The sequence below is a fragment of the Aspergillus sclerotioniger genome (assembly GCF_003184525.1).
Source record: "Aspergillus sclerotioniger CBS 115572 chromosome Unknown BO94scaffold_34, whole genome shotgun sequence".
Taxonomy (NCBI): Eukaryota; Fungi; Ascomycota; class Eurotiomycetes; order Eurotiales; family Aspergillaceae; genus Aspergillus; species Aspergillus sclerotioniger.
This window is the reverse complement of record NW_020291024.1, coordinates 298,379-318,594: the sequence shown is the minus strand read 5'-3', so window position 1 is coordinate 318,594 and position 20,216 is coordinate 298,379. Positions and strand designations below refer to the sequence as shown.

At 53.1% G+C, this 20,216-nt stretch overlaps 7 protein-coding genes across 7 annotated transcripts; 3 read left to right on the top strand and 4 right to left on the bottom strand.

Moving 5' to 3' along the window:
* Window positions 1-666: 666 nt before the first annotated feature.
* Window positions 667-2,845, top strand: BO94DRAFT_578621 (uncharacterized protein; the record flags this gene model as incomplete). The annotated part of the gene is made up of 3 exons (XM_025615219.1): window positions 667-742; window positions 870-1,438; window positions 1,464-2,845. 3 exons carry the CDS (start codon window positions 667-669, stop codon window positions 2,730-2,732), a joined length of 1,914 nt encoding a protein of 637 aa, XP_025463191.1. The 3' UTR covers window positions 2,733-2,845.
* Window positions 2,846-3,535: 690 nt separating this feature from the next.
* BO94DRAFT_253932 (cohesin subunit IRR1) lies at window positions 3,536-7,436 on the bottom strand. The gene is made up of 3 exons (XM_025606452.1): window positions 7,381-7,436; window positions 6,765-7,294; window positions 3,536-6,707 (listed from the first exon to the last, which is right to left on the bottom strand). The coding sequence occupies exons 2-3, from the start codon at window positions 7,264-7,266 to the stop codon at window positions 3,568-3,570; spliced, it is 3,642 nt and encodes a 1,213-aa protein (XP_025463190.1). The 5' UTR covers window positions 7,267-7,294; window positions 7,381-7,436; the 3' UTR covers window positions 3,536-3,567.
* Window positions 7,437-8,273: 837 nt separating this feature from the next.
* Window positions 8,274-9,662, top strand: BO94DRAFT_253922 (urease accessory protein UreD). The gene has a single exon (XM_025606451.1). The coding sequence runs from the start codon at window positions 8,403-8,405 to the stop codon at window positions 9,480-9,482; it is 1,080 nt and encodes a 359-aa protein (XP_025463189.1). The 5' UTR covers window positions 8,274-8,402; the 3' UTR covers window positions 9,483-9,662.
* A 46-nt stretch (window positions 9,663-9,708) lies between these two features.
* Window positions 9,709-11,563, bottom strand: BO94DRAFT_539359 (uncharacterized protein). The gene is made up of 2 exons (XM_025612690.1): window positions 11,119-11,563; window positions 9,709-11,060 (listed from the first exon to the last, which is right to left on the bottom strand). The coding sequence occupies exons 1-2, from the start codon at window positions 11,520-11,522 to the stop codon at window positions 9,986-9,988; spliced, it is 1,479 nt and encodes a 492-aa protein (XP_025463188.1). The 5' UTR covers window positions 11,523-11,563; the 3' UTR covers window positions 9,709-9,985.
* A 211-nt stretch (window positions 11,564-11,774) lies between these two features.
* Window positions 11,775-12,452, bottom strand: BO94DRAFT_539357 (uncharacterized protein). The gene has a single exon (XM_025612689.1). The coding sequence runs from the start codon at window positions 12,110-12,112 to the stop codon at window positions 11,903-11,905; it is 210 nt and encodes a 69-aa protein (XP_025463187.1). The 5' UTR covers window positions 12,113-12,452; the 3' UTR covers window positions 11,775-11,902.
* Window positions 12,453-12,974: 522 nt separating this feature from the next.
* BO94DRAFT_253901 (uncharacterized protein) lies at window positions 12,975-14,330 on the top strand. Its single transcript, XM_025606450.1, has 2 exons — window positions 12,975-13,002; window positions 13,251-14,330. Exon 2 carries the CDS (start codon window positions 13,456-13,458, stop codon window positions 14,272-14,274), a length of 819 nt encoding a protein of 272 aa, XP_025463186.1. The 5' UTR covers window positions 12,975-13,002; window positions 13,251-13,455; the 3' UTR covers window positions 14,275-14,330.
* Window positions 14,314-19,957, bottom strand: BO94DRAFT_578616 (putative rRNA biogenesis protein RRP5; the record flags this gene model as incomplete). Its single annotated transcript, XM_025615218.1, has 3 exons — window positions 14,314-14,925; window positions 14,985-19,415; window positions 19,475-19,957. 3 exons carry the CDS (start codon window positions 19,955-19,957, stop codon window positions 14,386-14,388), a joined length of 5,454 nt encoding a protein of 1,817 aa, XP_025463185.1. The 3' UTR covers window positions 14,314-14,385.
* Window positions 19,958-20,216: the final 259 nt, after the last annotated feature.

Below are 20,216 nucleotides of genomic sequence, written 5' to 3'. Positions count from 1 at the left end.
GCCGCCATGTGGACCCTCGATCCCGAGTCCATGGAGGCCTTGGATTCCCCATAACTATTCCAGAACTCCATGACTCAAGACCGAGGGTTTCTAGTGCGGCTCCTTCCCTTGCTTGGAGTAACTTCGCAAAGTCTCTTCAACCCTTTTTGCTCTCAGAGTTTCATGCTTCCCCTCTGTCCTCCATTCCCCTACCCCCGCCTCATGATTCCTTTCTCCCCTGTTTGATCATCACGATAAAGATTCACCATCATGTACCCCTTTTTATATTTCTCTACTACCTCCCCGTAGCATCCCTCATACACAGGCGTATCTGCTTTTTCGGTCTCCTTCTTGTTCATTTCCTCTGGATGTTCCCTTCGGTTGTGATTTGTTTTGTGGGCTTGGGTGCTGTCCGTCTTCTGTGCCTTGGGAAATGAGTAAACCGATACTGGGTGATGGCGTCGACTTTATACCCGACGACCGATTCTGTTCTCGATGCGGTTTCCCTTGCGTCTGGCATTAGTCGGAGGGTACCTCGTATAGTCACTAAGCCCAATAGGTTCCATGCTGATGGATAGTAAACTAGCCTAAAAATGACGATTCCCTTTTTCCATCCACATTTTCCATCCACATTGTCCCATAAGGGATCGACCCATCTTTTTCTAGCTTACCTAACTGCCAGATAAAATGTCCCCCCAAATCCAAGCCCCCATTACTCAGAGATTTGGGCTCCCAGGCTCGATCACCGCGGCAATCCAATTTGGTAGTTGACAAGGCTGCGCAAGGCTAGAGAGACGCCCCCCTGGCTTGTTTGCTTTTCCTGAAGCCCAGCCGCTTGACCGGGGTCGGACTTTCCATTCCCTGCCTTGCGCAATTTTTTACCGTAGTAGTGCTTACTGGTCGAGTGCTCGAGTCACCCTTCATCACCCGACTGGGGTTTCGATTGGGACAGGGCCTGAATTTGCAGGAATCCATCCAGAATATCGGGCCACACACCATTTATCGACCAACAAAAGACAATCTCTATGTTAGAGATTACATCCATGACAGCCGCTGTGATTGCTTAAAGGCTGAATCCCAGGCCGTGGGCTATGGTTGCACTCGCAGTCATCGCAACGATTCAGACTTAATCCAGGTGCACCAAGGAGTCGTGGGATCTGCGGATCAAGTCGTGAAGAAAGCCAGTGAGCGTGACCACTTTGCCAGGTTGCTCGATATCATATGCTATGAGATGGAAGCAGTTGCTATCATGGAGACCATTCCATGCCTCACTGTGCGTGGTATCTCTGATTACTCGGATGGTCACAAAAATGATGATTGGCATTCCTACGCGTCATTATCTGCGGCCGTTTGCACAAAGGAGCTTTTGAAAACGATTACAGTACCCTCATTATCGAAATGCCCGTTGGAAGTGACTCAAGACGAGATTGTGCGATGGGTTCAAGGTGCTCTTCATCAAGTATACCTATCCATACGAATTCCAGACAGCAGAGCGCAATCTTAATACAATCGTGGATCGATATGGCCTGGTACAAGAGCTGATTGTCCCGGAGCTCTATAAGATGATTGAGCAAACTGATCCAGAGACTGACCAACGAATCCTTGATTCAGTGGCTCCATTGGAGACTCTGCAGAAAGAGCTGGGGAAATGCCTGAACAAGCTTCGCAGCCGGGCCAACAAGCAAGCCAAAAGGCGAGATAATAGTGAGGCCATGCGCGAAAGCTGGAAACTTCTGAGAAAGAGAATTGATGAACGGACGCGCTGGGTGAATGACGTCTCCAAGGCCACTCAACGAATCCTGTGGAGCACTGCATCGACCTCGCGTCGCTTTTTCCTCGCGGTTGGCCGCAAAGGCAATCGCGCCATTCACGATGCCGGCCAAACTCTGCAATATGCATATCGTCAAGCTTTCGAGCATCTTAAGCTCCTCATGAACGAATTCAAGTTTCGTTTTCGTGCCAATGCGAAAGATCAGTCGAGGTCACCTCCACAGAATGGATCCCCCTTGGAAAGCATCTCCAGCCGTGAAGATGTCTCGTCCCATGTCGATGGGTTGGATCCATATGTCAAGTCACCTCCCATTCAGCATTCTCCAGCTGCGTCATTTTCTTCAGAGAGAAATCATAGTGATGGTTCAGAAACACAATCCCCTTTGACGCCCTCACAATCAGGGCATGGCTCAAGTGCTCCGGAGCCAAATTCACCCACAGGTCAAAGTCAACCATCACATCCAGCGTCCATCAAGGGTGCACCAACTAGACCTTCAGCCCCGAACCCATCGACAACATCCCCATCTCAAGTACCACCGACAGCATCTCCACCCCCGGTACCATCGAGGTCTCCGCCCCCGACACCATCAACATCTTCACCCCAGATACCACCGACAGAATCTCCACCCCAGGCACCCTTACCCAGAAGAGGTCATCGACATTACACATCTGAGAATATAGACCCATCGTCATCTTCTCCTCCCGAGAGACCAAGACAATCGGTTGAATACGGGACTGGCACACCCCAACAAGACCATATGTTATTATCTCCCAGGAATTCCATCCAGCCTCAGCCTCAGCCTCCGTCTACACCTAGACCTGTTCATAAAAGAGAGTCTGAATCATTTGACTCCTCTACAATATCCACTCCACCCCAAGTGCCATCTGAGGATACCCCTGATACTTCTCCATCTCGAAGCGTTCGGGACTTGGTTTCACTCTTTCAGACTCCAAAGGGTATTATGGGGTGTCCGCCACCGTGAATATTATCATTGAATGCTGAGATTCCACATATCATGTGAAGTCACGGCGCTCGCTTGTCCTTATGTTGTTTGTTTTTCTCTCTCTCTTGAAGTTGTACAAATTTTACTATCACCACTTGATAATCTTAATGTTAATAATGATAATCTATGATCAAAGAGTTAATTACTTACCATAGACTATTGTTGAATCTATATCACAACTACTTCACGACGAACTATACTATGACCGAGAACTACTAGTTAAGTATAGTTACAAACTGCTCGAATCTGTCAAATAAACCTAGTTTCTACCGACCCCCCGGGCCAGCTATGTATTTACTCCGTACTCCGTACATCCATCCATAGCGCGTGGAGATAACTAAGGACATCAACGAAAAAAGAAAGAAACCGCCACACGTGAAGAACAAACAAAAGCTTGAACAATCCCACGGGTAGATACAACACAGTTAGTTAGTTAGCTAGGTAGTAGCTTGATACTGAACTCCGAAGATGTATAGGAGACTTGACGCGTCAACAGAATTCGATACGATGGGGTTTATATTTGAGTAAGAGGAGATCGATGTAATAGTAGTAGAATAGAAGAAAGGGCGTATGATTCCTGTCCATGAAAAGAGCTCGAAGTATAAGAAGAGTAGTGTGATATCAAGCTACATAATAACAGCAAAGAGGCAGGGGGGAAAGGCCCGGCTTGTTGAAAGAAAAAAACAGAAAAATAGAAGAGTAAGAAGAAAGGAAGAAAGAAAAAGAGTCGTAATCAAGTCAGAGAAGTAAGTAATAGTAGTAGTAAGTCACCGTGAATTTGCCTTCCCTAGTTTTCATCCGGAAAATCAACGAACTAATCACCCATAACTTCGTCCTCGTCTGGATCTGGTCCGGCTGGGTTCTCGTCCTCTTCTTCCTCGTCGTGCTCTAAGTCAATGTTCTCCTCTTCGAGAAGGCCCCGGGCGCGTAGGTCCTCATCGTCGTCCTCGACGGGAGAGTCGCCGTCGTGGTCGTCTTCGTCATCCTCCTCATCTATCCGTTCGGCGGATTTGTGGTCTCCTGCTTGCTTGCTGGCGCCGGAGCCGTTCTGGCCTTTGCCTCGCGCCGAAGGTTGTTTACTTCTTGGCTGAGCCACCCGGGGTGCTGCAGGTTTGGGCTTACGGTCTCCAAGGTAGGCGAGGACTTCGCGGTAGTTTCGGCCCAGCTCGGACTTGTGCTTGAGCAGTCTCTTCTTCAGCTCGCCACTGTCTGACCCGGAAGCGTCGATTATGCGACCTACGATGGCTAGGACGATCTTGCCGGTCAGTTCGCACAGCCGTTGTTCTGCTACAATGCTCGACCGTAGGCGCTCGTCGTCCATGGCTTCTTCGGGCTCGGACTCTTCATCTTCATCCTCGGGTGCCTTGCGGATTTCGTCGTCGGAAAGAGGCGCCTCGTCGTCAAGAGGCTCAAGAGGCAGACGTATCTTTCTCGCATACGTACGTTCTGCTATGCCATGGATCTTGGTGATGAGGGCCTTTGGCTCAGCTCCGATCTCGTGAACAAGGCTTTGAGTCTGGAGAATCACATCCTCGTCATTCGCTGCAGTCATCCCAGCATGGCGAAGGGTGCCGAACAACGTCTGGAGGTCTAGGAGAGTCGTAGCTGCGCAAAAACGCACATCGTCCAGCCCCGAGCGCTGCTTCATGATAGCAACAAGAGTCGCGATAAACATCTCGCGGCCTTTTGTCAGCGCCTCAAAGTATGCCGTGTTGAATGAGGCCTTCCCTGCGTTCAGGGCCGTGGTTAAGGTCTGCACCTTCCACATGAAGTAGAACAAGAGCGTCCGTATACTGTTGGTAACCAACTCGGTTTCTGCTTTGGCTAGATCCTCATCGTCCTCTTGTTCGCGCAATCCACGTTTCACCAGATGCATAAGGGTGTTGAAAGGCGCTTCCGAACGCTCTGTCCTTTTCCCTTTGGCTCGACCAGACGGCAGAGACTCCAAGAGATGAGTACAGTCAGTTACACTGGCAAGGTTCGAGATCCGGATCACTGTGTTGATGAGCTCATTGAGTGTGGCGGGGGGTATTGAGCTTCCCTCTGCCACCTCCTCGTTCTGAGAGAGAGTACCGAGGGTCTCTACCGTGTTATCCCACAGCTCCTGGATCTTGCCTTCCATCGCCTCGCGCATGTCGTCGGAGCTCTTTGCATGGATGAAAGCAACACTAGCCTCGGCCAGAACATCCTGGTCTGAATGCGTGAGGAACTGCTTATTAATGTCGTTCAACAACGAAGTATAAGCGGCCGCGTCCTTTTGAATATCCTCAATCTTCTCAAGATCGACTAGATGTTCCAGCCTCAAGACCGCAAAGGCTGCCTCTGGGACGGAGCCGTACTTGTTCAGCAGCTGCGGGATAATCTGCGCCAAACTATGTGCGATCTCTTCCTGCAGCTCTGGGATTTTGTCGGTCAAGGCCTTGACTTTTCGGCCCCTCTTATCGATGTCCGACTTGGCGATTTCTAGGACACGCAGCTTGACAGCACAGCACAGCACTTCCAGAAGGATCACTTCCTGGCCTTCCTGCATCTTGTATGATCTTCGGACCACAGCAACAGCATCGTCCTCGCTGGGCTCTTCCGGAATCTGGGAGTGATCGTAGAGAAGATATCCCGCCAGAGCTTGCCAGTGAGCCAAGTCACTGAGATGGGGGTAAATGGCCTCCGTAGCAAGGACAAAGCGCGTGTCCATTGGAGCCCCCGAAAGGGCATCTCTGGAAGCCACGGGCTCTTCCGCGCTCTCGTTCTCTAGGTCGTCGTAGGCTTGGAAGATGTCGGCTAGGCATTTGAATTTGATCCAAGAGCGCTTGGGCGATTCGAAATCGTCCTCGTCTTCATCGCCGAATAATTCGTTGCACTCCTCCCCCATCTCCTCCGTCGTTGAGTCGAACACATCCTGAACGTTCGCAACGAAAAAGCGACCAGCCGCTTTGCGGACTCGGGGTTCGGAGTCAAAGACGAGTTTGCCGACGGTGTCCACATCTGCAGGCTCGATTAAACCAGTCTCGCGGATGAGATCAAGCAGCTCAATGGCAGAGGTGCGCACTGTAATTTCCGCATCGTGGGCAGCCATCTCAACCAGCCGTTGGCGGAAACGCTCGGTAAACGATCGTAAGCCAGCCATGTTGTCTTTGATTTCGTATAGAAGTCGGAGCTGGTCCACCACAACTGCGCGCGTTTGGCCGACGGAGTCTGAGAGGATCCAGCCGAAATATCGGAGGAATTGGCCCTCGAAGAAAAATTCGCGATAACTGCGCATCCATCGTCCCAGGGCTGCCATGCACTCTGCCCGAATAGCGGGTTCGACATCACGGTAGCGATGGACAAAAACGACGTTGACCCCATCTTTCAGGTATTCGTCGATCGTCTCCAGCTTCTGCTCACCCTCGTCGATGGCGGTCTGAATAGCATCGACTCGGCCCTTGTTAACCGATCTCTTCTTTTTCTCACTCTCAAGCTGTTTGCGGGACGTAGAGACCGTGGTGTTGACCTCTCGAGCTATTTCACAGAAAGTGTTCATAGTTGCCAGAGAAATTATGGTAGCGGTATGTCTAAACGGCCGACACCGGGAAGAGGACAGAGAGGAGATCCAAACTTGGATGTTCTCGAAAAGGTTTGGATCGGTATATAGCACGGAGGAATGGTGCAGCGTTTGTATCAGCGTCATGAAGAAACTCTCCAGAACGGGCTGGAAAGCCCTCAGCTTTCTAGACCTGGAGATAAGGGGATATTCGGAGATCCCTAGAGCATGGTACTGATTTTCCAGATCCTCCACGCGATCCGGTGCGTGGTCGACATCTTCAATATCATCAGTATTGACTTCGAGATCGGTTCCTGCGCATTTAAGCATCAAATTAACCATATCGCAGACTGCAACATCTTGCGCTTCCTGATATTGCGTGAGCCACTCCGCAGCGACCGTTTCAACGGTTCGTCCCTTGCCAAAGACCTCCGCTAGATAACAATGTCAGCCATGGCATTCAGGCCGGAAATTTGTCGTATGCAACCTACCATAAAGACCGCCTTCACGAGCAGCCATAGTGAGCCGGGCCTTCATCTGTCTGGGACGGGAAACCGGCTTCCTCACATTGGCAGCAGGTCGCAGGGCCAGGCGACTCGGCAGTCCATTGCCGGCGACTTTGGGTTTCTTCACACTGCGAGACTTGGGCTTCGCTTTTGATCCGGAAGACTGCGTCTTGGTAGCTGCTTTGCGCGCGGCTCGTTTTTTCTCCCGCAACTCCTCTTCGTCGGGGTCTTCGTCGCCAGGCTCATCGCTTTCAGCCTCCGACGCGTCCTCATTGATCTCTTCATCGTCATCATCATTATCATCGCCAGTCGTGGTGCGCTTGCGTTTAGCCCCGCCTGCGGGCGCACCGTTGCTGGCGCCATATCTCTGCGAATACAACTCGGGTTTTCGCGTCACCCGGCCGGACTTCCTCCTGTCTGTTGACGGGGAGGCGTCACTCTGGGTCGGGTCCGGCTGAGGTGTAGAGAGGGGCGACTCGGCTTCCATGTTGTCTGTCGTGGGAGATATTAGAGCACTGCAATCAAGCGAATGTCAGTCGAAATGTATGGATGTCATTTGGGGGTTACCGATGCGGGAGCACCCCGGGGAGGCAGAGCGTACTTGGACGTGGGGTTCGTGATTGTCAAAGATAGATGGGACGGGACCCGTCAACGCGATGTTGGGTCTCCCGGTTTGCGCGCGCGTACGGCACGTCCCTGCAAGCGGACCGTGGGAGGAGGATCTCGACGGATATTGGACGAGCTATGAGGAGGCAATTGAAAGCCTGCGAGATTCGGGAGGGGGGGAGGTGGAGGGATAGGGGGAGGGAGGGGGTGGACAACGGAGGTGGACTTGGACTGTCTTGCTCGTTGACAGACTGACGGACGACGCGCTTTGGTGCCTGGCGATGACGGGGCCGGAGGCTGTGGCGGCCTGAGGCGACGATGTTGTTTTGGATTGGATGGGTCGCAGGTCACGGGATGGGACGTATGGTAACTGTAACAGTACTATGTATTACTAGCTTGGCGCCGAGAGGGCGTCGGACCATCTGACCAGGTAAAACCCTAGCCCTTGCGCAAGACCCAAAAGCGGGAAAAGCGGAGGCGGAATATCGATGCCGTAATGGAAACCACGACGGGCTCCATCGCGAGACGCCCAGTTTGATGCCATTGAACTGTTCCAACAGCCAAGAGCTGCCACTCCATCTTTTCATCCACGGGATCACTCCAGACCCCGCTCCCGGCTGAGGAGTTGCAGGCATCAGGGACTCTCCAAAATCGAGAATCGCCTCGTCCGTCGTACAGTCCGCCTGTTGTTTGGTTGTTCTCCGTACTGCCGCCCCAAAGTCTGGAAGATCGTCAGGCCGCCGCAGGACATTCAATAGTCGTTCAGACCTGGGGAAAGAATCCAGTCTCACGCAAGCATCGTGACGCCATTCCACATAGTTGAATGCACATCTCACAAAGCCATGGATAAAAGCAATACCATGCTGTTAAAAGCCAAGCCATCCGTCCTTGTCCTCCTCTTTTCCTTCTTCTTCTTCCATCCATATCACTAGTTCGCCTTCACAATTCTTCCTCTCCTCCCTCCTCTCCTTCTTCCTCTTCCTCTTGCACACTCCTCTAAACAACAATCAATCAATCATGCCGATAAAATCGCCTTTCGAGTCATCCATCGCAAAGCCAGGGCAAGGCAAGGTCGTCCTCTCCCTCCTGCCCCCATCAATTCCAACCCTCACGACCCTCACCTACAAATATCCTTTGAAACTCCTCACTCGCGTCCCCGGATTTGTTCCGCAAACCTCGGCCTCATCAACTAGTCCCTCCCAACCCGTCCACCTCTACCTCCTCACCTACGGCGGCGGTCTATTACCAGGCGATCATATCTCCGTCTCCATAACCCTCGAACCTCGGACCCGCATGGTCGTGACAACGCCACAAGGAAGCACGAAGATTTTCAAGACAGAGCCCAACGCCAGCGTCAAAGGCCACCGCGGCACCCCAAAACATATCCTCTCCGATAAAAGTCGCCAGACATTAGACGTGCACATTGGCGAAGATGCCGCCCTCTGCTACCTTCCGGACCCAGCCGTGCCCTACAAAGACAGCCGCTACGAGCAGATCCAGACCTTCACCGTTGACGGGCTCAACAAGAGCAGTCTCTGCATCCTCGACTGGGTAACAGAGGGTCGGTCCTCCCGAGGCGAGAGCTGGGATTTCCATCTGTGGCGAGGCAAGAATGAGGTGTGGATGAATACCGACGAGGGGAGAGAGACATCAACAGAAAAGAAGAAGAAGCTTCTCCTCCGCGACTCACTCATCCTCGACGACGAAGTCGACGTGGACCTCCTCGAAAACGACGCCGGTACAATCAGCCGCAGTGATTTGATCCGGGAACGGACCCGGCCGCACGGTGTTGTGGGCACCTTGATTCTCTACGGACCTGTTTTTGAAAAACTCGCATCCTTCATCATGGATCGGTTCACCTCGTTGCCGAGAATCGGGGCGCGGAATTGGGCGTCCTCAGCTCCGGCGGTGATGGAGTCCACGCCGAACTATGATTCTCAGGTTACGTTTACGGCGGCGCGTGTGCGAGCCGGGTTCGTGTTGGTGAAGTTTGGCGCGAAGGAGTTTGCTACTGCGAAGGATTGGTTGGGTGGGATCCTCCGGGAGGAGGGGACGGTGTTTAGGGAGTTTGGCGAGGAAGCGTTATTTTGCATGTGATTGTGATTCGTTGTTGCATCGTTTCCATGTTGTATACTCCCAAGGTACCTTGCTCTGCCTACATACATACGTACTTGTGCTCCGGCTAGTCATTTCACTCGAGTGACTGCCTGTTAGCCCCTATCTCGATAGATATATGATACCCACCTCATACATACTATGAATGAACCATAAATGTCATGAAACTAACTTTCTAATGAAAAGTAGCAATCCAAAAATGTATCTAGCCTGTTTCATTTCTTTTGTATCTAAGCTAAGTAGTAAGAAGCATCCTCTAGTAAGAACTAACCTAACCTAACCTAACCTAACCCAAAAACCACAGACCAAGCCATCATGTGGGTATCTACCGAACAGGAAGGAAATCAAAACCGAAACGCCGTCGCAATGTGCAATCGTTTCTTTCTAGACATGAGAATGAGCGAAAGGAGGGAATAAGAAAGGTGAGAGAAGAAAAAAAAAGAAAGGAGGTGAAAGAATGAAGGAGGAGCACTGAGAAAGATATGTCAATTCCACCAGTCTGAGATACGGGGCTGCCAGTCTTGGCGGGTGGCGCTCAGGAGATCGTCGACATTGAGGTAGTCGACGCCCTCGCGGACGAACATGCTCCAGAGATGGTTTCTCAGACTCCGCGGCCAGCTCGGTACGCCCCAGTACCGGACTTTGAGGCCACGACGATGAGCGCCACGGATCTGAGCCCGGATCTTGTCGACTTCGCGCTCTGTAAGGCGGAAGGACCAATGCATACCGATTGATTTCTTGAAGGAAACTGAAGCGTAGTAGCTGTTGGTCCAATCAAAGGTGTCTGCTCTGATTTCTGTGTCGGGGAGACCGGACAGACCCTGACCGACATTTTCCGAGGAGCGGGAGGTTACTGCATCCCCGCCTTGGTCGTTGTTAAGCAGGCTGTCGTCATCTTCTGCGAGCTTGTCTAGCGGCGCGTCAAAGAAAATATCCCGGTGGGTGTTGTTGGCCACGACCATATTGAAGGGGGTGTTGCCCGTGCCCACGACAGTGATAGGGCCAGGGATGAGGTCAGTGCCGTTGAAGTAGGTGAGATAGCCGCGTTCGCGAAGTGGCGCGAGCTGGGCATACACGTGGTGCCAGGTCTCCTGACCATCGGTCTTGATATCGATCAGCAGAATTAGGGTTTGCGACGGATCGGTGTCGAACACCCCTTGCGGCGGTTGGTCGCGATGGGGATGGAAGTCGGTGATGGGGTTCTGCTGTTCGAGGATTCGCCATAGCGGGTTGATGTACATGTTCTGCAGGGTCCGCTGGGGGGTCAACGCTGACTTGGTATGGCCGACGTAGAGGTCGTTGTCGACAAGCCACACATCGGCCTCCACGCTGACACAGCCGGCCTGGAGAGCGGAATACAACGGGATAGGACGCCAGTAATCATTGTGGGAGTGGCATCTTGCCGGGACAATATCCCTGGAGATGTCTGTAGGCCAATGCAGTATGTCCATGGTGGGTCCTCGATCGCCGTGACGCCACCGCTCGGTTGCGCGGTCGATTTCATCGGGAAAGAAAGAGACGACAATGCCGCAGGCGATGGAGATAAACTGGACAATGCCTCTATGCGGGAGTGTGAGCGACCGATCACCCAACTCGAGGGGGGGGGGGCCTCACTCACAGCATAACGAGAAGCCCCAGGAGCGGGAAGCATAAGCAACGAAGCAACACTTTGAACGTGCAATAGTGTTGTCGCGAGGAGGAATAGGATTTGCAGGTGGAGTAAGAAGAGGCGGGAGCGAGTAGAGGCCGAGCGTCTGCTGCGGAGCGGCGAGACTCCCGAGGCGATAAGGAGGCGGCGATAAGAGGCAGGATTCCCCGCATCCACCATCGCGGTCGCGGTCGCTCCGGGCGGATCCCCGGCGTCGCCTCGACATCGTCCTCATACTCGAAGTCGCTGGTGGCCGCGCTGTGCGGATCCTTGTCCCCCGGGTATCTTTGCATCCAGTCTGCTTCGTCGTTGACGTCCAGGGAGTCCTGGACGGAGACGGTGGAAGAAGGGGTCGATGAGGACGAAGGAACCATGATGCTATCCATCCATCCACTGCTGACCAGGAACAGACAGGCAGACGGAGGAGGAAAGACATAGGAGTTATATAGAACGACACCCGGGATTCTGCTTAGCTGCAGGGCCACAACGGTCTTCCCCATTCCGGGAAAGTGCCCTGGGCGTCATGCCGCCAGTCTCCGAGGGATGTGAGTGTCTGAGTGAGGGACGAGCCTGAAGCAATCCCCACCCCGACGGCCATCTCCATTGTTCCATTGTATACTTTGATACTCCGTCGCTCTCCCCGTGCTTCACCAAAGCACAGCCCCAGCATTTGTCCCTCATCGCGGACCCAGTCTATTCTTCCTAGAATCCAAGCGAACCCTTCTTTCTTTTTTTCTTCTTTTTTGTATGTTTATTACTTTTTTTCTGCAGGCGCGACAGTCGGGAACGAGCCAGGCGCCCATGTGCAGCGGACCAGCCGGCCATTGGACCGTCGGCACATCAACCGCACGGGCAGCTGGCCAGCTTCAACTTTAGTAGTATCTAGCTTTGGCTCAAGGTTGCGTCGGCTCAATGGCCTGTCTAACCCTCCCTCTTCACTAGCAATCCACTCTAGAGCTTTCATCTGTAACCTTGGGGCGCAAAAAACGGCCCTACCCTTCAATGCTGTTGCCTAAGCATACCCTAGTTAGGTAGTCTCGAGACCGAAAGGAATCAGAGTGAGATGGAAGGATGACCCGCCCATCGTGGGACAGAGAGAAGAAAAAAAATTCCCTCAGGGTCGCCGACAGTGGCACCAGCAACGAAGGATGTGCCGATTATCCAGACCCTCAGGGATCGGGGAATTGATTAGTGCAGGCCGCTGCAGCTAAGGCCCAACGCACTAGGGCTCATGCGCTTACCACTGGCTGGAGCAGTTTGATGGAAGGGTCCTGTGAAAGGCACTAATGGGAGGATGTTAGTTGGCTGGCCCTACGGAGGGAGGAGGATGGAGATGGGATGGTCAGTCACATTCACCTGTGTCCACTGTCCACTGACCACTGTCCACCGCAGACTAGCTCCCACTTCGGAGTCCGGCGCTATCTAGATAGTAGGTTCCATCCTCGATCCATCCGTCCTTCCGTCCATCCAGAATGCATGGATGTTGGCCTAGAAATTGGGGCTGTACACTGGTCCAGGGTCTGGATTGCTAAGCAGACCCTCCTGAGGGATTTGTGTAGTATCGACATGGTAGTATACGGTTGGAGGCTTAGCTCTGTTAGCGCTGCCCTATGCTTAAGTCGGTGGGTAGTTTGCTAGGAACTAAACAACGAGGGCCCCTAAGTTGCTAAGTATATCATAGTATAGAGACTAACAACAATGGATCTGAAACATCTTTACTAAAAGATAAGAAAAACACAGCCTCATCCCAAACTGCAAAAAAAGAGTCCTCGACATTGAGTAAGGCAAAGGCAAAGAGATTACCCTTCGCGTTGTATCTTGCATTCCACCGAGTATCACCCCATCCCCAGAACAGTAAGTTCCCCGTAGCTAGCTTATCAGCGGCGATAAGATACGCCGCCAACCGCCCCGAGAAAAAAAAAGTTCAACTCCCCATCCATCATCCATCACCAGACTCCATCTACCCATTTCAATTTCACCCCCCTCCCCCACCACCGCCACAATGCCTCACAAACACAAGCGCCGCCAAAATGATGCCAAGTACAATCCTTTCCCAATCCCACATCAACCATCATCCCCACTAACCCCAACCCCAACCTCAGCACCTACGACCTCCCACCCACCGTAATCGCAAAGCCTCTTCCAGTCCGCGACCCCAAACAAAAACCCACCAAGGGCAAGCCACAACCAAAATCACAGACGACAACCACATCATCTCAATCCACCCGCAAATCCAAATCGAAACCCAACTCCACCAACCCCGCAACAGGATGGGCAGACGACACCCCCCGGGCCTTCCGTCGCATAATGCAATTCCAGAGCGGAGCGAAACCTCAAAAGAAACGCAAACGGAACAATGATGACTCTGACGATTCTGACTCCGAAGAGGCGCCAGTGCCCGTAACCACCGGACAGAAGAAGAAGAATCAGAAGAAGAGCGCACCCGCGCCCACGCCCATCGCCAAGAACAACATCGAAGAAAAGGATGAGGAAGAGGAAGGGGAGGATGAAGAAGAGGAGAAGATAATCAAACCGAAGATCATGCCGGGAGAAAAACTCTCCGATTTCGCGGCGCGAGTTGATCGTGAAATGCCCCTGTCGAACATGAAGCGCAGCAATAAGCCGGCGGCGGCTGATGTGCCCAAGATCCGGGAGACGAGGGTGACGAAGCATGAGAAGCATTTGCGGCGGCTGCAGGAGCAATGGCGGAAGGATGATAAGGATATTCTGGAGCGGGAGGCGGCGGAGAGGGAGGAAAGGGAGGAGGAGATGGAGGAGCAGTTGAGGTTGTGGGGGGAGTGGGATGTTGAGGCCGGGAAGCGCAAGGCGAAGAAGAGTGGGGGAGGAGCGAAGAAGAAGGAGGTGGTGAGGGATGATCCGGATCCGTGGGCCAAGTTGAAGCGCGAACGGATGAACAAGCAGATCAGTCCGTTGGATGTGGTGCAGGCGCCGCCGCAGTTGACCAAGCCCAGGGAGATTTTCAAGGTGCGCGGCGGAGCCAAGGTCGATGTGGCTAACGTGCCGGCGGCGGTGGGCAGTTTGAGACGGCGAGAGGAGCTGGCTAATGAGAGAAGGAACATTGTCGATGAGTATCGGCGGTTGATGGCCGAGAAGAGAAGGGGATGATGGATCTTTTAGATAATAATTAGATGGTAATACCCAGCTGGAAGAAACGAAGATATTTGTGTGGAAATGCTTTTTATATACAAGGATTCTCTATGTCCGTAACACCGATGCTCACTCCTGCTGCAGCGACTTGACGTAGTCCGCCGCCTTGGCCTTGATATCCTCCACCATCTTGTCATTACTTCCCTCAGACGCGAGCTTCTCCTCGAACGAGAGCCACTTCTTGAAGAAGAAGCGGGCCTGCTTGGGCCGGACCTTCTTGCTGGCCTCAACGGCACCCCCCTTCTTGGTGATACCCAGAACCCGCTCGAACAGGCGGCGGACCTGTTCGGCATCGCCGTTCTTGATCTCCAGGTCTAGCAGGATGTTCCACAAGTCGACCTTCTTGGGGAATGAGGACAAGAGTCCTTCGAACACCGTCCGGCCACGCTCGACGTCTCCATTCGACGAACGGAACTCCAGCTGGGCAAACTTGGAGGTGGTCTCCACGTGGGTGTGAGAAGGCAGCGACTGAAGGGCGCGAGGAAGCAGCGCACGAGCGCGCTCAGGAGCAGCCATGGTATCGAACAAGAAGCTGGCATAGTTGACGAAGAACTTGGCCGACTGGAAGATCTTCTTCTTGAGAGCGGTTTGGAAGAGCTCATCCGCTTTCTGTAGGAGACTCCGTTAGCAAGGGGAAGGAGAAAATATTGATGTGGTCAGAAACTCACCTCGTTCTTTCCAGACTGGATGTAGATGCTGATCATCCGCTCATAGACCTCCTGAGTATCGTTGTACTGGCACGCGCGCTTGAAGACATCCTCCAGAGTGTCGTCGTTGCCGTACGTGTTCTCCAAATTGAGCATGGCCACCCAGATGTTCAACTTCTCAGCATCCTGGCCGATGGTGATGGTACGGAGAGCGCGCTCGGCAATTTCTCTTGCCTTCTCGACTTCACCCAGCTCCAACTGGAAGGCCATGTACTGAAGCCACAGGAGCGAAGAATCCGGCTCACCGAGCAGAAGTCGTTCGTAGTCGGCGACCGACTGGGGTCCGTTGGCGTCCAACTCACCAGTGCGGTCCACCTGGATCTCTGGCTTGCGGTTCTTCTTCTTCTTCTGCCGGGATGCATCCTCGTCTTCCGAGTCCGACTGGACATCCATCTTCTCGTCATTTTTGGTGTTGCCGCTCCAGTCAAAGCCGCCGTCCCCAAGGCCTCCAACTTGCCGGCTTGCAGGCGCGTCATCCATCGCCTCATCATCGCTCTGCTCAGAGTCGTCTTCACTATCCTCCTCGAGGTCGACACCGCCCATGGAAACATCGCTGTCGTCCTCGTCACTGTCGTCGACATCAACGCCACCGATGCCATCCTGACTGATGCCTTCGGAATCGTCGCCTTCGTCGTCGCTGTCCTCCTCGTCCTCGTCATCATCGAAGTAAGAAGCCTTCAATCCGAAAGAGATCTTTTCTTGCTTGCGGTCAATCTTGAGGATTTTGGCCTTAACAGCGTCGCCTTCTTCGTACAAAGTCCGGGCATCTTCCACGCGACCCTCAGCCATTTCACTGCGGTGGCAAAGGCCGCTGATGTTCTTGGAACCATCAATGACGATGAAGGCACCGAACTCCTCGACCTTGCGGACCTTTCCAGTCACGATCTGACCAGGCTTGAGGTCATGAAGCGTAACAGGGGCCTTGTATTTGGGGTCCAAAGCAGACTCCTTCAGACTTATTTGCAACTTGCCTTGCTCTGAGTCCGCTACAGTGACACGGCCCTTGACCAACTGATCAACTTGGAAAGAGTCCTTCCACTCCTTGAGGTAGGAATCTGAAAGGTCGGAGATGCGGACATAAGCAGTAACGTCACGACCGACCGTCACGAACAGTCCGTTGTCGGCAACCCTCCGGATGAAACCCCGGACAACATCATTCACCTTGAGTTGACTGATGGAGGAGATCTCCTTGTCCTGAACGGGGAGAGAGGAGCTAAGAACCTTCGATGGGCGCAGCGAAAGAGAAATCTTCTTGTTAGCCTTGTCGATGCTGATAACACACGCGCGGAGCACTTCGTTCTTCTGGTACACCGTCGGGTTGGCCTTGGTGTAATCATCTGCCATATCAATCAAATCGACTGCACCGACAATCGATTTGCTGAGCTGCATGATGACTTGTCTTTCAGTGACCTTGGTGATTCTTCCAGGCAGAATCATCCCGGTGGAGATATCTTCAAACGCAAGCTTCTCAGAGCGTTGCTTGGCGGTCAGATCCAGACGCCCCTTCTCAGCGTCGACGGCTGAGACGTGGACTTTCAGCGCAGATCCCACAGGATAGTGCTTCTCCACGTCGGCAAGAAGAGACAAGTCATCCGACGCATCCATAAGACGCAGTCTTCCTCGGACATTGGGCGACAAGTTAACCCAGAGGCAGTCATCGGCCACATTGTTGACGAAACCAACCCAAGTAGAGCCAGTCTGAACTTGTTCCAGGTTCAGGGGACTGGGATTGGCCGCTTGCAGGAAACTCGGCTTCACGGAAAGCTCGAACACTGGGAACTTTCCGCTACGGTGACTGATAGGAAGGAACTTGTGGTTGCGGGCGTCGTGGATGCCCAGAATTCTGGCGGAAATGATCTGCTTAGGGCGGAAGAACCGCAATGGCTGCTTGCGATCCTTGATGTCCTCCCACTTGTCGAAGACCTCAGACACATCTATCCGGCCCTGGATGTTATCGGCAAGCTGAACGTTGACTTGAGTCGCCCTGACCGAAACAATTTTGCACTTAGTGATCCTTCCGAAGGTGAAATCAGACATCGACTGGATGCCCTCATCGATGGCGTTAGCGACGGCATCGTCAGCCGGGGAGGGTTCAGGCTTAGCAGCGGCCTTCTTCTTAGCACCGGCGTGGGTAGCCTCCGAAGGGTTCATGCTCAAGATGAATCGCTGGAAATCAGCGTCGATCGAATGCACCGTCGCCGTCACTACCTGAGATCTGGCCAAGCCGTAATCCGGCTTGTTGACATCCTCTGCACCAACAAGTCGCTTGGGAACGAGACCGATGACGCCACCCAGGAACTCAACAAACAATCCGTTCGTCGTAATGTTACGGATGAAACCAGTGACCTCAGCACCTTCCTGGACATCTCCGAACTTGGCTGGGATTCGACCTTGTTTGGAGGCCTTCTTGAGGCTTTGTCTGCCAGTTACTTTGATGAGCCTGTGCGCGCGCTGGATGTCGAGCACCATAAGTTCATTGAGCTTTTGGCCAACACGAATCTTCGAAAGAGTCGAGGCCTGCTTCGAAGGAGAGCCATCGGCAACGTGCTCGACGTTGAGCCGGGCAACAAGGCCATACTCGTCCAGTTTGAGAAGCATGTCATCAGTGGACTTTTCGAAAACAGTTCCGGAGACAAGCATGCCGGGATGAAGGCTCTCGAAACCCTTTCTGTAAGCCTCGGTGAATGTCTCAGGGTCCTTGCAAGAGACTGCGAGCTTTCCGAGAGAGGCATCAACGCTCAGCGCGTGAACATTGACAACCTGTCCGAGTCTGAAGTGTTGCGAAGGATCCTTGATGTATGCTTCGCTCATTTCAGACACAGGAAGGAAGCCCCGAACTGAGCCGTAGAACTGAACCACGGCACCATGGGAATGGAGTTTGATGATAGTTCCTGGAGACTGGGTGCCAGGGGTGATGTTTTGGTAGTCCTTCCAGATGGCGGATTCGCTGTTCAACAAGCTCTTCTTCAAGGTCAAACGGATCTGGCGCTTCTCCAAGTTGACCGACAAGATTCTGGTTGATACCGTCATACCCTCCCGGAACTTCTTCTCCGGGAATTGAAGGGCAGTATCGGCGAAATGCATAGACGGAACAAGACCGGTGATGCCATCAGCCAGAGTAACAATCAGGCCATCGACTCCATTGGCTCCGATCAGAAGCTTCTCCACCTTTCCTTTCACAACGGCTCCCAGCGTCACATCCTCAACCCGGAGGAATGGCTGATCAATAATCTTCTTCTCAAAAGACAGGAGGTAAAGCTTGTCAATTGCACTGTATCCGACCACTCTTGCCTCGTGTATGGAATCGGTTCGGAAGGGGCCAACCTCGGGAGAGATAGTTTCCACTTGTCCGTCTGAAAGCCTTGACACATGAACGAATCCCATGTGTTTAGTCGAACCAATTTGCACATACACACCGAGGCCGGGATCAACCGTGACAATCTTAGCCTCGGGTACAATCGCAGAGATGGCGGGGGCGTCGTCGGAAGATCCGGGGCCACCATCAGAGGCGAACTTGGCGACGTGATCGAGCAGTGAAAAGCCGACCTTGTATGGCTCAGCCGCTGGGAACGTGCAGACAAGACGGGCCTTGATCTTGGCGCCAGTACTGTATTTATTGGCCAAGTCCTTCCCCAAGTTTCCTCCAGATTGCACCATATCGACCGTGGCATCCAACATGCCCATGATCTTTCCAGACATTCCGGTTGACGAGACTTCGGTCAGAAGGATTTCCGCTGCGGTACCGGGGAGGAAAGAAGTGATCGTAGGAGCGGTGCTGAGATAGTGTGACTTTTTGATCGAACCAGTGGATTGAAGGTTGGCGGACAGCTTGACGACACTGCCGTTAGCGTTCTGGCCAGTGACCATACACAGAAACACCGAGCCTTCCTTGATAGCCGAGGGTTGAGTTTTGGGGTCAACTTCCTTGGAAGACATGAACCCCTTGACGTCGCCGCCCTCAAGGCCCAGATCCATAACCAAGCCGTGATCCTCCACGCTGACAACCGATGCTTGAACGGCGGTGTTGACAACCAAGTCCGATTTTGAAAGCCCAGTATTAGCTTGTCTTGGGTCGACAGAAAGTTCAATGCGCTTTCTGCTCTTGGACTTGGCATCGGCTGCATTGCTTCCCGTAGAGACAACGTATGCTCGCAAGTACTGGCCGAGGTAGAAGTATTTGTTAAGGTCCAGCGAATCCTCCTCCTCTTCCTCTTCACCGTCCTCCTCGTCGCTTCCGTCATCCTTGAGGATCTTCTCGATCTTCTCCTCCAGCACCTTGGACACGGATGTTAAGGGGACGTAACCGGTGAGGTTGTTAGGTAGGGAAATTCCGATGTCGTGAGCGTTGATACTCGAGACTTGGCCTAGTACCATAGTGCCAGGTTGAATACGCTACTTTCGTGAGCTCCAAGAAGCGCAAACACTACCCTTTGATAGTCAAACAAACGTACCTTGAAATTCAGACCCTCAATGCGAACGCCTTTACTCTCGCTCGTATCCTGCTCTGTAGTCTTCTTTCCCTTTGTCTTGCGCTTGCGATCCTTTTTCGCACCGGCTGATGTGGCATCCCCGGCATCTTCCATGTCTGTGTCGTCCTCCAGTCCATCATCTCCGAAGTTGCCGGAAGAAGGTCTAGCGCCCTTCTGCTCGAAAAGAACATCCTTCGTCGCTTGAATCTGAATCTGTTTTCGTTCGAGAGGCGTCAAAACGCTTCCACCACCACGGGGGAAAGAGGGCTCGTCATCGCGCAGAACCGAAAGCTCCGAAGCTTTGGGCGCAGATTCTGCGTCCGGCTTGGACTTGCTGTCATTCGAGGCGGTTTTTTGTTTCTTCTGGTCTTTCTTGCGATCCTCTGCTCCGACGCGGACACGCTTCTGGGGTTGACGGGCAGAAGCCTCCTCTGCGGCATTTCCCTTGCGCTTGATCGGAGCCATTGTGGTAGTAGTCGAAAGTGTCCGAGAGCAAAAACGGACACGATGAACTGCTCCAAAGCTCCCAGACCGAATACCAAACCGGCGGTCTTGCAGACGAAAAATTAAAATTTCTGGACGGAAAAGCCGATCGGCGGCGCGACCGCCTTCTGTTCCTGGCGAGGAAGGCCCCTCCCGGAGCACTTTAATGGGGCTGCTCACCGCCTGCCGGAATGGGGGAGTCGCGACACGAAAAGGCACGTCGACACGAGACTTTTCTTTT

What these genes read in the sequence shown, in the direction of transcription:
- BO94DRAFT_253932 (XM_025606452.1), bottom strand. Translation starts at nt 7,266, where the DNA reads ATGGAAGCCGAGTCGCCCCTCTCTACACCTCAGCCGGACCCGACCCAG. An exon ending in TCGTGAAGGCGGTCTTTATG is followed by an intron (nt 6,708 to 6,764) that starts GTAGGTTGCATA and finishes ATTGTTATCTAG; the next exon opens with CGGAGGTCTTTGGCAAGGGA.
- BO94DRAFT_253922 (XM_025606451.1), top strand. Translation starts at nt 8,403, where the DNA reads ATGCCGATAAAATCGCCTTTCGAGTCATCCATCGCAAAGCCAGGGCAA.
- BO94DRAFT_539359 (XM_025612690.1), bottom strand. Translation starts at nt 11,522, where the DNA reads ATGGTTCCTTCGTCCTCATCGACCCCTTCTTCCACCGTCTCCGTCCAG. An exon ending in CTGGGGCTTCTCGTTATGCT is followed by an intron (nt 11,061 to 11,118) that starts GTGAGTGAGGCC and finishes ACTCCCGCATAG; the next exon opens with AGGCATTGTCCAGTTTATCT.
- BO94DRAFT_539357 (XM_025612689.1), bottom strand. Translation starts at nt 12,112, where the DNA reads ATGAAAGCTCTAGAGTGGATTGCTAGTGAAGAGGGAGGGTTAGACAGG.
- BO94DRAFT_253901 (XM_025606450.1), top strand. Translation starts at nt 13,456, where the DNA reads ATGCAATTCCAGAGCGGAGCGAAACCTCAAAAGAAACGCAAACGGAAC.